Source organism: Mya arenaria, chromosome 10 (assembly GCF_026914265.1).
Source record: "Mya arenaria isolate MELC-2E11 chromosome 10, ASM2691426v1".
In the NCBI taxonomy this organism is placed as follows: domain Eukaryota; kingdom Metazoa; phylum Mollusca; class Bivalvia; order Myida; family Myidae; genus Mya; species Mya arenaria.
Genome location: NC_069131.1, coordinates 49,121,167 through 49,134,963, shown reverse-complemented (window position 1 = coordinate 49,134,963; position 13,797 = coordinate 49,121,167). Strand labels below are relative to the sequence as shown.

At 36.5% G+C, this 13,797-nt stretch overlaps 2 protein-coding genes across 2 annotated transcripts; both read left to right on the top strand.

The window, feature by feature from the left end:
• The first annotated feature begins 929 nt into the window (after positions 1-929).
• Positions 930-8,224, top strand: LOC128204773 (taste receptor type 1 member 3-like). The gene is made up of 4 exons (XM_052906178.1): positions 930-1,065; positions 5,807-5,911; positions 6,072-6,250; positions 7,973-8,224. Exons 1-4 carry the CDS (start codon positions 930-932, stop codon positions 8,222-8,224), a joined length of 672 nt encoding a protein of 223 aa, XP_052762138.1.
• A 13-nt stretch (positions 8,225-8,237) lies between these two features.
• LOC128204772 (metabotropic glutamate receptor 3-like) lies at positions 8,238-13,570 on the top strand. The gene is made up of 8 exons (XM_052906177.1): positions 8,238-8,629; positions 9,050-9,164; positions 9,479-10,170; positions 10,299-10,792; positions 11,003-11,166; positions 11,431-11,576; positions 12,548-12,660; positions 13,350-13,570. Exons 1-8 carry the CDS (start codon positions 8,238-8,240, stop codon positions 13,568-13,570), a joined length of 2,337 nt encoding a protein of 778 aa, XP_052762137.1.
• The last annotated feature ends 227 nt before the right edge of the window (positions 13,571-13,797 follow it).

Genomic DNA, 13,797 nt, shown 5'->3' with positions numbered 1-13,797 from the left:
GGGCGATCACACACCCCAATACTAAAAAAATAACACGCAGCTGAACGGTCAATCTTCCTCTCCGAACTGTACCAATTAACACAACTATTGAACGGTCGATCACACGCCTCTACACTAAATCAATTAAAACGCTGCTGAACGGGCGATATCCCTCCCAAGAACTCAACCAGTTAACACGCCGTTGGGTGTCGGTTATATAGTTTCAGAGATAATAACACATTGTAATATGATCAAATTGTTTACTTTGACCACGTCTGACATATAGCTTCCGATTAATCGACATTTAGCGTCATGTTATTTGGCTCGTAAAGCGGGCGTCGTCTTAGTTGCATTTCGAAGCAAACAAGTTAAAAAGGTTTAAATCGGAAAAAAATAACATCTGTGGCTACAAATTAACGGCCTTTCGGGTAGCCAGAAATGAACTTAATTATGACGCTGAAACAATTTTAACAGCAAAATGCTTTAGCCCCATATGATTAAGACATTTCTGTTATTAGTGTCAAAGCATCCTAGTATGTTTACAATTTAAAATCGATCCATATTCTTTACATTCTGTGGTATTTAGCAATTGAATATATTGACTATAACTCTAAATAATGACAAAGTTTCAAGTTACCTATTCGTAGTTTATATCTGGAAGAAGTAAAAGGGAGTAGACACTATATCTATTCATGTAAATGAAAAAGGTTACCTAACCATGAAGTTATCATAACCCACTGTAAAATTATATAAACATGGTATTTGTAATAAACAATTAAAAGTATTTAAAATATCTTAACATAAATAAGCCATTGATATACCGAGTATTTTTTTTTTTATAAATAATAGCATCATTTCTCGTGTTTGTGTGCTATACATATATCGGGATAACCTCATCAAGCGTCCTCGCATCCGGTCTCCATGTGTCAGGTGACGTTACATTGGCGGCTATGTTGACCGTGCACGAGGCGGCGACAGGAGGCGGATGCAGTTCACGTGTTCATGTGTCCTCGGTGATGCACTCGGAGGCTGTAACGTGGTACATTCAAAACCTGAACAACTTTGGTGGACTTCCGTTTTCAATCGGTAAAACGTTTATATAATTGCTATCAAATAAATGTTTTATACAGGCACATAAATCATTTTTCAATTTTTCTATCATTTTAAAAATAATTTTACCAAACTGTTTTTACATTCGAAAAAAATATTGATTAGGCTAAGACTTAAAGCTAAATTGTGTATAACTTAAAAACAATGTTGATATCTAGAAACTTTAAAATTGAAATATAGTCGAAACCTGTTGGCTCTACATCGCTTGGCTCAATTTCCTCGTTGGATCGAACTTCATATAAAGAACACGTTTATCTTAACTCTATGAAAGCATTCCCGCTTGGCTCGATATTCGCGAGGTTCGAAGCATTTTGGCCGGTACCAGGGATATCGAGCCAACGGCTTTCGACTGTAGGTATAAACATGTTTTGAGAGTGTTTCTTGTCCAATTGATTTCATATTCATAGGTCACGATTAAGATTACAACAGACCCATTCTGACCCCTCTTTTTCTTAATGGATCGCGTCACAGCTATATGACTAAACGTATGTTATTTCCTGACTCATCATATCATTTTAAAGCTTTATTGCACTTTCACCGTCGTTTATATAAGAATCATTTCGATGATACTGATGAGTACTTTGTTTGAGACGTAATATACGTATTTCAGACATGTACTGTTTAACTATTTTTAAAGAGATAATTGATGTTCATATATCTATCAATTGTTTTGTATTTTTGTCACCCTAATAATACCTCATATATCGTCCTTCTTTGTAAAACGCTATTTGATATACAGCGTGATTACAAACTCTGCCGATTCGCCTACTTATATATGCCATTGAGAAGTCTAGATATTTAATAAAATGTAAGAGATATAATCAAATCAGAGATTCATAAACCCCAAACAATTTAATTGAGCAATAGGTCATGTGTTTGTTCACGTGTCATGGCATTTAATACCGTCTGGTTGTTAATTATACCTCGGTATAATACCGATTTGACAAATAACATACTTGAAATATTAATAATATTCAGTCTTTTGAATGCACTTACAATTGTAATGTTCGATTCAATTCAAAAAGCCGTATATTGATATTCAGGTATGGGAGTTAACCCAGTTTGCATACTTTTAATGAAACTAATACAAGTTTAAGACGCTTCTTTATTGCAACTTGGTATGTCTAAGTCGTATGTAACTCTTATTGAGATTTTGTAAAACGTTCGGGAGTTGATACAAGTTGGATTGGTTGAGTCCATATTGAGATCGAATGGGTTCATGCAGCGTCTTAATAGAATGTCACTTTCGCTATCATCCCTCCATATGAAGTCTTACAATCCAACTTGTATCCACCCTCTATGTGGACTCTACCTATCCAACTTGTATCAACTTTCGATATGAACTCTCCTTATCAAACTTCAAGCAGCTTTGTATAACAATACAATGAAAAATACAGCGACAAGCCGTGTAATCGACAATTCAAAGGCAAGAGCCCAGACGGCAATAAATTAGAGATACAAGTTTATAAACACAACATACACAAATACAAACACTACAGACAGACAGACATACGGACGGGCGGGGGGGGGGGGCGGGCGGTCGGACTGGTGTGCAGGCAGGCAGGCAGGCAGGGAGGCAGGCAGGCAGGCAAGCAGGCAGCAGGCAGGCAGGCAGGCAGACAGGCAGGCAGGCAGACAGACAGCAACTGTAAATATAAGGATACAGACGGTCTAATATAATAGCAGTTCTTAACATACTGTTTTCTAATATCATTAAAAGATGGACACACAGAGACAAAATGAAATTTATCTTAAATAAAGTTGAAATTAAAACAAAAACAATATCTGTGATTCCGTGCAATATTATTTCTAGCGTATCTACCGGTTTGAATATGAAGTATGTACACAGATAGTCGTAGTTTACAAAACAATATCGTAAACTTTTGGGCAAAATGTCCAGATAACTTTCATATTCAAGACAACTCTTAAAATGTTTATACATATCTAAAACTGTGTTTTTATCTAAAGTACCATACAAATCTTGTTAAATCGCATCGTATATTCTACAACTGAAGACTGTCATAAATGTATTAACATAAATATTGTGAATATCATCATAAACATAGTTAAAACCAAAATCATTTACTATATTTCTAATGCTATACATCCAATTACGAGAAACTTTATCACAATCATACTTAGCTTGTGAACAAACATTTTTAATAATAATAATAATAATAATAACAGTGACTGCAACCTTAAACCAATATGACAACAAAAGTACATATCTTTGAATGTATAACTGGTATCTACCTAATTTGCCATAAACAGTCGCATTGCAAGTATTGGTTTTGACTTTTAATAATCGTTTACGAAACTATAGATGAATTCTTTCTAACTCCTTTGATTTGGTGTACCCTCAAACCTTCTCTGAATAATTTAAAACTGAACCAACAAATGCGTCAAATAACTGACACATTGTTTTTTTGTTTTAAGTTATACTCTTGACATTTACAAAATAAATCATTCATTGTCATAAGGGCTTTGCCAATCAAGTATTCCTGGTTAAGGCTAAAATTGCCAGTATATTTAAACACAATACCTAGATAGTTAAAGTCGTTAATAATCTGTATATCACGGCCGTCATCAGTCCATCTTTCGTAAGTCAATAACCCGCATCTCTTACGAAACACCAGTATCCTTTCGAAATCCGAATTTGGCATCCGAAATAATATTATGTAATTCGCAAATAAAAATCAACACGCTTATTTATAACAATAGTAAACAGCTAACCTGTAATTACAAACATCAGATTTTGAACCATTTTATTTTTAAATGCGTAGTTAAAATATCTACAGCTTCGATAAACAAGAGGCCCAAAAGAGCCTATGCTCTACTGACATGGCTCTTGTGGTCATTTTCAATCCAGAGCATGTACGTTTGAGTAATAGGCAACAAATATATAGTCACTTTAAGTGTTTGGGTTATCAGAATGCTGCACGTTCAACATCTGAGGACAGGAAGTGTTGTAAGCAGATTAGTTGCATGAACTATTTTAATATGTGCCAAGTAAAGGTAATCTGAGGGTAAAAAAATATTTGCTTTCAAAACTGTACTCATCGTCAAATTTCATTTCTGTAGCTTTAAAGATAAAAAGTCGGTCAAAGGTCAAAGTCAAGGACATCCGAGGACAACGTTAATGCTTGTTTGCAAAACTCTTCACATGGTCAAAATTTCATTACTGTAGCTTTAAAAATTAATAAGTAAGTCAAAAGGGGCCAGCTTTTGCCAAAGGGGCATTATTTCAAATGTTTTCAATTGCATCATATGATGCTTCACAACAAATATCAAAGGTATGGGCCTTGTGGTTTGAAACAAGAGAATTTTGAAAATATTTCTTAAATAAGTCTCTAGGAAAATAGTGACACCCAGGGCAGTGCCAGTTTTGACCCAAGAGGCATAATTTGAACAACCATGGTAGTGGACCACTAAATAAAGCCTTGTTAAAAATAGCATGGATTTGCATAGTGGTTTCAGACAAAAAGGTTTTTAACATTTCCCAATTTAAGTGTGTGTGGGGGGTCCGTCCCTTACAAAGAAAAGAGAACTCTTCCCTGGGCCTCCGTCAACGTCGCTGAGGTCGTTTGCATTTGCCGCACTGGTCCCTTGTGGGACAATCTCCGTGGGGCGTGGGGGGGTATAATGACCTCAGGGGCATAATTTGAACAAACTTTCACAAGCAGTTGTGACTTTACATGTAAACTTGGCTAAAATAGACTTCGCTCATGTAGACTTGACTAAAAATAGACTTAGCTTAAAATCGCATTTTTTATACTCTCAAGACCCATAATCCAGGCATGCATAGGCAGTTCTGGCTGGTTTTCGAAAGGACCTGAGCTCTAATAGAAATCTAAACACTGTACAAGTTTCATCGAGATACAATTAAAAATAAAGACTGTATCGTGTTCACAACCAATTGTTTACACAATAGCATTTTTTATACTATCAAGGGCCATAATCTAGGCATGCATGGGCGGATCTGGCTGGTTTTCGAAAGGAACCAAGCTCTAATGGATATCTAGATACTGTACAAGTTTCATCGAGATACAAAACTGAAGACTGTATCGTGTTCACAAGCAATTGTTTACAGACGCACGGACGCACGGACGCACGAACGCACGGACGCAAGGACGCCCGGATGCACATAATACGTACACATTACCATTGCCTTTGGCCAGTAGAGCTAAAAATCATTCGACATATTATCTCTGTCATAGGCTTTAAATCGTTTCAATGAAAGCATTTATAATTTCTTGTAGTGATATAGGTTCATCCAAGAATTATTTGGTTCATTAAAATTATTATTTTTATTAAAATCTTCTGCATCATGATTAATACCATCTTATTACTTAGCGTTGAAAAATATTCACGAAATTCATTTAGTGGTATTTTGTTTGATTTATTAGAAGACTTAGGCTTAAAATGTTTCCAAAACTCTCTAGGTTTGCTCTTTCTTATTCTTCTATTCTCTTATTGTAATCAATATTTATTTTTATTTTTTTTTTACAAACAATATTCTTATAATATGTTTTCCGACCACGTAAAATTAATTTGTTAAGGTCAGATTGATCAATATTTAAAATTCGAACTGCTTCTAAATACACGTTTCTTGCAACAATACAGACATGGTCAAACAAGACTCAAAGATAAAAAACATTTTTAACAACAAGTGTCTGTTTAGTCACTTCAATTTATATTACGCTTCGTGACATCACAGGCATTGATATTCACGAGACGTGCGAAGATTCGATGTCAGCGACGCAGACGGCGGTTTTTCTAATGAACGGCGTACATTCCGGAAATGAGACGTCACCACTTATAGGTATAACAACACTATTTCCTGTATCTGAACCTACATAACGTGCATATCTGTCATCCTATGATGTATTTTACGTCCATCGTACAACTATTTTATGTTGTGTAGAGTTTGCTTGTGACTTCACATTGAGAATATGTCACATAAATTATTGTTTTTATTTCAGGTGTATTGGGCCCTGAAAGCAGAACGGATGCAGCGGCCGTCGCTCCTGTCCTCGGGTCTGTCTCACCGGAAGTAAGGCTTCTGCAACTGCAGTTCTCCACCCCAGCTTCCGGTGGCAACGACTACAGGAAGTTCCAGAATGTGGCCAGTCTAGTTCCAGACGATGATCTTCAGATTGAGGTAACATAATTATTGTGTCGTTCTTTGCACTAACATTTAAATATTCAAACTTCAATTCAGATAACATCACAATTTTTGACTCGAATTGTCGTACTTGACACTTATACAATGATTCGGTTTGTATATATTAATGTAAAACAGTATTCCGCGAAGAAACGATAAGATTGAATGAAACTAAATTCTAAAATATCTGGTTGTGTCACTTTTATGATTGAAAACGCATAACAGACACAACTTCGAATACGGCATCCCCGTGGCAGCAACGATTTTTGTAATATGGCGTCTGACTGTTCTTCTTTTGGCTGAACTATCGGACCTCGTCACCTGGAGCCAATGTCATGTTTCGCTTAGTTATTTACATAGAATAGTACGTCACGTTCGGAAAAATAATATCCTTCAAAATACTTGACAACTGTGTTTGACAACTACCGCGAACGTCTATATAAATGACCGAATCTTATTTTAAACATATGCACTTAATGTCCGTCACGAGTGAACAAATAGCGTCTAATAACTCGGAGCAACACTATTGATTATCACGGGATCATCAAAAAGTAATATATGTGTACGCTTTACACCGTCTTTGCATTGACCAATTGCGTTAAAAGTCGAGGGTTCGTAATTGGTTTACTAATGAATAAGTTATGTAAGTACTATAGTAACGCTTATTTTTAGTCTTCTAAGCAATTGAGTGGGCAGTTCGGGAATGCTCGGTGCTGACTTATTGTTTAGAAGAACTTAAGTTTATGTTTTCAAATTATAATTCTTTAAAATTGTTCTTAGTGTGCAGTGGAAAATACCAACAGTTGCCCTTATATACCAGTGCGCATTCACGAGCCTCTAAATAGCTTAACTAAAAACACAACTTTGTCAAAAACCTTCTAAATGATTAAATATGATTTTTTTTAAAACGATCCGTTTGGTGGAGGTTCGACCCTAAACAGTAACATAAGTTCTGTATTAAAATAAGGGTAGGGATTGATCACCAAGGTGATTCTTAGATTTTTGTCCTAATAATATATTCTCGCAACAGATATAACAACCCAAAAAGCGGTGAATCATTCCGATAGTTAACATTTCAAACATAGGACATACTTTCAATTAAATAAGTTTTTCTTTCTAATAGATAAATGTGTTTTTTTTTAAAAATGCACTCGTAAACCATTAAAAAATTTGGTTAGTCAAACATACACGTATAATAGTAGCATTGAAATCGTTAATTGCTTTTTGCGGTGTTTAGTTGAGTATGTCGATTTAACAATGCTGTTTGAATGTTGAGATCATAATCGTATTTAGCCAACTAAGATTATTGAAAAATGGATTAAGAGAATGCCTGTAAACAATACGCAGGAACTCTTAATATAATCTGGTAGTATCTTTAATTTTCAGTATGTTCTAATAAATTTTAATTGATCGAAATCTATGTATATCCAAATGACTTTTCTTAACCTTTTTGACATTTTTAACCTCAAGGATTATAAAATAACGCAATAATTAACATGTATCAAAACCGGAAGTATAATCTAAATGTAGCGCGCACAACGTCACTACGAAAACGGCATATCACGTGACTTTCATAATGCCAAAAATATAACCCGATTAAATACTGTATAACCTATAACATTTAAATTATTAGTTTTATTAGTTGTTTAATTTCATTGTCTGATTCGGCTTCGTTATATTCCAACCTTGAATCAAACTTAAGAATATTGAATATTTCAGGTGATGGTTGCAACAATGGAACAGCTAGGTTGGAACCGGATCGCAGTGCTATACCAGGATGACGCGGGCGTCCGGCATTTCTGGGAACGGCTACAGAAGTTGACCAGCGACCGAGGCATCTGCGTCTCCCGAACATCGGCTATCACCGTCACAAACGGCATCAGCTCAAGTCAGATCACATCGGCGTTGGAACAAGTGATCGAGGATGAGATCCGGTCTCGTTTACTTCGGAGACGCTTCTGTCGCTGTTAAGCTGTTCCGCGCAATGGATGCTTCTGGGTACTCTAACAGCCCCGTCGTCATGTTGTCGGAATCGGCATCAATGCAGATGACCGTGTTCAGGCGCGCAGACGGCACGCTCATAGGGCGATCCCGGGGTACCATTTCCGTAGCGCCGCCCTACATACCTGTAGAGGAGTTTCTACAACACTGGCGTGCAATATTTACAAACACGACCGTCTTTCAACAGCGCAGCGCCATCAATCCCTGGTTGGATGATGTATATTATGAGGTCACCGAATGCGATACAAAGGATTGTACCATCAATAATATGGAGGCTATTCTATACAACGCTACATTTAGGGACTACTTCGATGATTTATACACATTGTACGCCATAGCAGGCGCGCACTTAATCGTGAAAGCAGCTAGGAATCAGTATACAGGTATTTGTGGTTCAAATACAGGCAGCATGGGATTGTGTGAAGATTTAATTGCAAATTTCAAACCTGGTTGATGCAGTAAAGGGCATGGACATTAATTTTAAAGACGATTTTGATTGGAAGTAAGTAAACGTCTTGAAATGTAATTAAATTATTATTAAACTCATCCTTCATGTCGATATCAAGTCATCCTATTTCCTAACGATAATCAAAAACATAGAAAACACTATTCACATACCCTTTTGTAATTTTCATTTTGATCTTATTTTCCTCTCAGTTCCGTGAGTCGCTCAGTATCCAAACCTTACATTTTAGTGTGTGTTTTAGAATCACTGTTAAAAGGAACAACTGTCCATTTAATGAAAGCTAACAAGTTATGGTTTTAAAGATGAACAAAAGTAAATTACATTTTCAGGCCTGCGAGCCTGCTCAGTGTGCCCGCGATTTCACTATCTGCCGAAATGGAAATAGACGATGACAACAAAAAGTACGAGTTGTACAACTTGCAAGCCGGGGAAACGCTTGTTAAGGTGTTTATAATATATATACATGCCTTCAAAGAATAAAGAAACAAATTTAATTTTTGTTTGGACAATATCAAATATAGTCGGCGTCTTTATAAATTCATTTTTTTATAAATTCAAATTTTCAGTTTCTATTTTTCTCTATTCGGAAATAATCTAACACAAAATAGTACACCATTGTATGTAAAGCATTTATTATGATGATACTTATAGCATAGGTGATAATACTAGTATTATACTGGTATGACCTGTCAAATGTACCTCAAGAATGACGAACCTAAAACATTATTTTAACTGAATTAAATGTCCGCCTGTTTAAGGTCGGTGACTTCACCAGCGATCGGCTAATTTTAGATACAAGTCTCATCCGTGACTACAACTGGGATATCGAGTTAATGTGGCCGCAGCTACGTAAGGCAGTTTATCCCTCTGGTCACGATTGTGATGAGTGTTACTCTATTTCCAATCTTCAAGAACGCTATATTGTCGACGAAAGGGACGCGTATATTGTCGGAATTAATCCCATTTTAAAATCAGACGGAGAAACCGGGTGTGGTGAGATTTCTACGACAAACACTTATGCTGTTGCTGATGCGATTCGGTTTGCAGCCAACCAGATCAATAAGAGCAATTTGTACTTTTCACATTTAAACATCGGTGTAATTGTGTTGTGTACGTGCAATAACCCTATAGTGGTGCAAAGAAAGATTTACGAATTGGTCAAAGAAGGTGTGATGTTACGAGATGGAACAAGACTAAACGTAAAGGACAAAATCATTGGATTTATTGGTGATGTTGGAAGTACCATCAGTATTTCCGTTGCCGAGGTTCTTTCCCGTCTCAAATACGTACAAATCAGTTACGCATCAACTAGTCCCGCCCTCAGTGACAGAAGCAAATATCTATATTTTATGCGTACAGTAACACCTGACGACGCTCAAGCTAAGGCAATGGTCGCTTTGCTACACGATCTCGGAGCGGACTATATACAAGTCATTTTCAGCGCGGGAGCGTACGGCGAAGGTGGACGAGATAAAGTTAAAGAGGAAGCCTTCGAGGCTGATATTTGTGTGTCGCAGACCATCGAAGTTAAGGAGCAAAATTACCATCTAGTTTATGACCAATTACTCAAACTGCAAGCGCGACGACTGTCATAGTTTTCTTACGATCTCACATGGTGCAGCCTCTGATGGTCGAACTGCAGAAGAGAGTGAAACCGGGCGAATTTATGTTTATTGGCTCCGAAGCGTGGTCAAAGAATACCCAGATACTAGACGAAGATGATAAACAAATCATGCTTGGGTCTTTTACTCTTGTTCTTGAAATCAATCCCGCCAGTCTGCTTGTGGAACACACGAAAAGTTTTGACCCAAAGCCACTTGACGAAAACCCCTGGGTCACGTTATATTTACAAGAGAAACTTGGCTGCTATTTTAACACAAGTTTTAGAAAGACCTACGCAAATGTATGCGCTTTGGCTGATCCACTGAACAAACCAAATTTTGTTCTGGATACTTGGTCTACCTCAGCGTTTGTAGCAACTCGTGCAATGCTCATGGGAGGTCACCAACACCATATTAACACCTGTGGCACTGAGTCTACGTCATTGTGTCCGCAGTTTAGTAGTCCCCGAGGTAAGAGTTACAGTTTATTATTGACACGTGTAAGTTAATATTAGTTAGCGTACCGTCTTTAAAAGTGTTATTGTAGTTATATTTCAAAGTCCTTTATTCATATAATACCTAAAGGAATATGAATTTATATATAATTTGCAATTCCCCTCAGTTCCTAAAGGTATGAATACTTTAAATACAAAATAGCTTTAATTTTCTAAAATCATAAAGAGATAGACAACCTTGTCCAGCAAATCCGGTCTGTCGAGCTTGACCTTGAGGGTAAGGGTGATGACGTCAAAGTTTTCACTACGAATGGGGACGGCAACGTCGGGTACCGTATCTACAACGTCATTCAAGATGCAGGAGACAGGTCAAGATTAGAGTATAAAGAGGTCAGCAAAACTACAACTACAATGTAACTAAATTAAGATTCTAGGATTTATAAATGCCATCTAAGGTTCAAGTATGTTTATGTTTTTTTTTTACTCTGAAATATAAAGTTACCAAGAAACAATCTAACGCGTTATTTGCGTTAAGCTTTTAAGTTGCTAGATTCGGAACAAAATAATAATTTTCAAGATAAAATGGTTTTAATAATGATGTGTTTAGGGTATGGTTGCTTTATCGAAAGAAAACTGTCTTCTGAAATATAATAGGTTGGTCAGTACCCGCTCGAAGGGAGCTTTACTTTCAACCTGAACAACGCTCATGTGTCACGGGAGGCTGTTTCCATCTGTCCAAACATACAGACATGCAAAGGATGTACGAATGAAGTCACTACAGTACATCCACAACCAAAAAGGTACGTACGCATACTGCTTAACAAGGGGAAAACGAGTGTGTATAGGATGTGTCGTGTTGCTGAGCTTATTCACTCTCGCCTTAATGTGGGACCCATTCGGCGCACAGACAAAGTTAATAAACATTTTGTAAAGGTCCTTCAAATTGAATTGTAAACGTAGTTGATGCGGCCGGTGTCAGTCGGCTACTATATCAACACAGACACAAGGGACGTATGCACTCAATATTTCTGAATGCGTATGTCGACATGTCGAAGGGCATACATATCATTTTAAATCATAATCCTTCAAATATAAATGCAAAGTGAAGTGACTCTACTGTCTGTTTGAATGTACAGACTACCGATACACTGCAAGAGAGGCATTTTTTAAACAAATATGTATCGTGGGCATGTTATTCATCGATTTATTTTCGTTAATGTGGAAAAAAACATTGCCTCTCTGTTTTTAGCATTTAACCGTTTTAAAGGCAAAAAATAACTAGTAACAACGACGACAATATAGACCTTTGCCTGTCGAATGCTGTACGTTCATCCTATTGAACGTAACCGCTAATGATATAGGCACAAAGAATTATATCCCAACTATTCGCAGGCTTCAACATAATCACAATCGATCAATAACGTGTTACTTGCAGAATGAGTTAAAATGGTTTAATACGAAAATATTCTATACGTCAAGGACCAGTTAAAATGGACTGCTGATCTGTAATAACCAACCAAAATGCGACATTGTCCATCCAAAATTGAAGGGTCAATTAAAAATGGATAAGATATTAAAAAGTCAAAGGCATTTTCATATTTATTTTACTTGTATACGTGATTTTTTAAACGATACATTTTTGTTTTCAAGGCTTTATTACCACTGTTTTATATTTCCGACGGTAGACCATCTGGTAAAAAAGAAATAATAACAGATTTTCATTCAGAAATGCCAGTGCGTTTTATAAGTTGTATAATTATTATAATTGCAGTGAGGCAAATGTTGGAATGATAGCCATCGGGTTATTTGGAGTGGCGATGATCGCCGTTATCGTTCTTGTTGTTGTAATTTTCATGGTGCGACGAGCTCATATCAAAGACAAAGGTAAATAATTGTTTTTGTTCTTGTGGTTGTTCTGTTGCGACGAGCTCATATCAAAGACAATGGTAAATAATTGTTTTTGTTCTTGTGATTGTCCCTTGGCGGCGAATTTATGTTGAAAAATAAAAGTGAGTTATTGTTATTGTTCTTGCAATTGCTCTATTGCTGCGAGTGCTTGTTTGAGACATAGTCAGTTATCGTTGTTGTTTTCGGGATTTTTCAGTTGCGGCCTATTTATTGATTGTTGTGCATTGGAAATGTGTTTGTGATATAAGGCATGCGTTTAAATATAGCTTTTATCTTGAAGCGAAATACAAGTTCGACATTCGAAATCCTGTTCATATTAAATCTAAAATAAAAGCTACTTGGACAAGCCCATCAGACATAAGTTCATAAAATCCCTGCTTAGAGGCACAACTTATTAAGATACCGTTATTTGAGTTTTTACTATTGTTTTGTGTGCTCATTTCAGAACGATCTGAATGCTGACAGAATCCACGTTTTTGTCAATGCATTATAATTATATTTTATCGCCTAATCGATTTATGCCTGTTTTATGAAACAAACCAACGACATCAACAACTTATTATCATAAAATAAGTATAAAGCGATATTTTGGTTTTATCTTCTTTTTCATATTGATGTTAATCTTAAAAATGCTCAGTACTGAATGTGTGAATATTTCTATCCAGACACGATCTACTTACACCCAACGACATCTGAAAGAGACCACACTCAATCACATGTGTATCAACGGGATATGCATTTCATGCAAGTGCGCCTGGAAGCTGTAGGAAAGTCCCCGGAAACAACCCCGCCACCATCCCACTGTAAAAATAGTGGTGTTTTTCATGACATAAACTTACACGAAGATAATAACAAGACAGATACGACCCAGATATCCAATATGTGATTAGTGTGTTGATTATAACACTGACCACCTCGAGTGAATTTATGGATCATCATCATCATCATCATCATCATCATCATCATCATCATCAATCATCAAAAGCGCCATCAACAGCAGAGGCAGTTGCAGCAGTATTCATACAAAACTAACATTTGCTTTATAATCAACATGATCCTCAGAATACTCAACTCATTATGTATCAAATTAGTACTCAAAGCGTTGACGCTCCC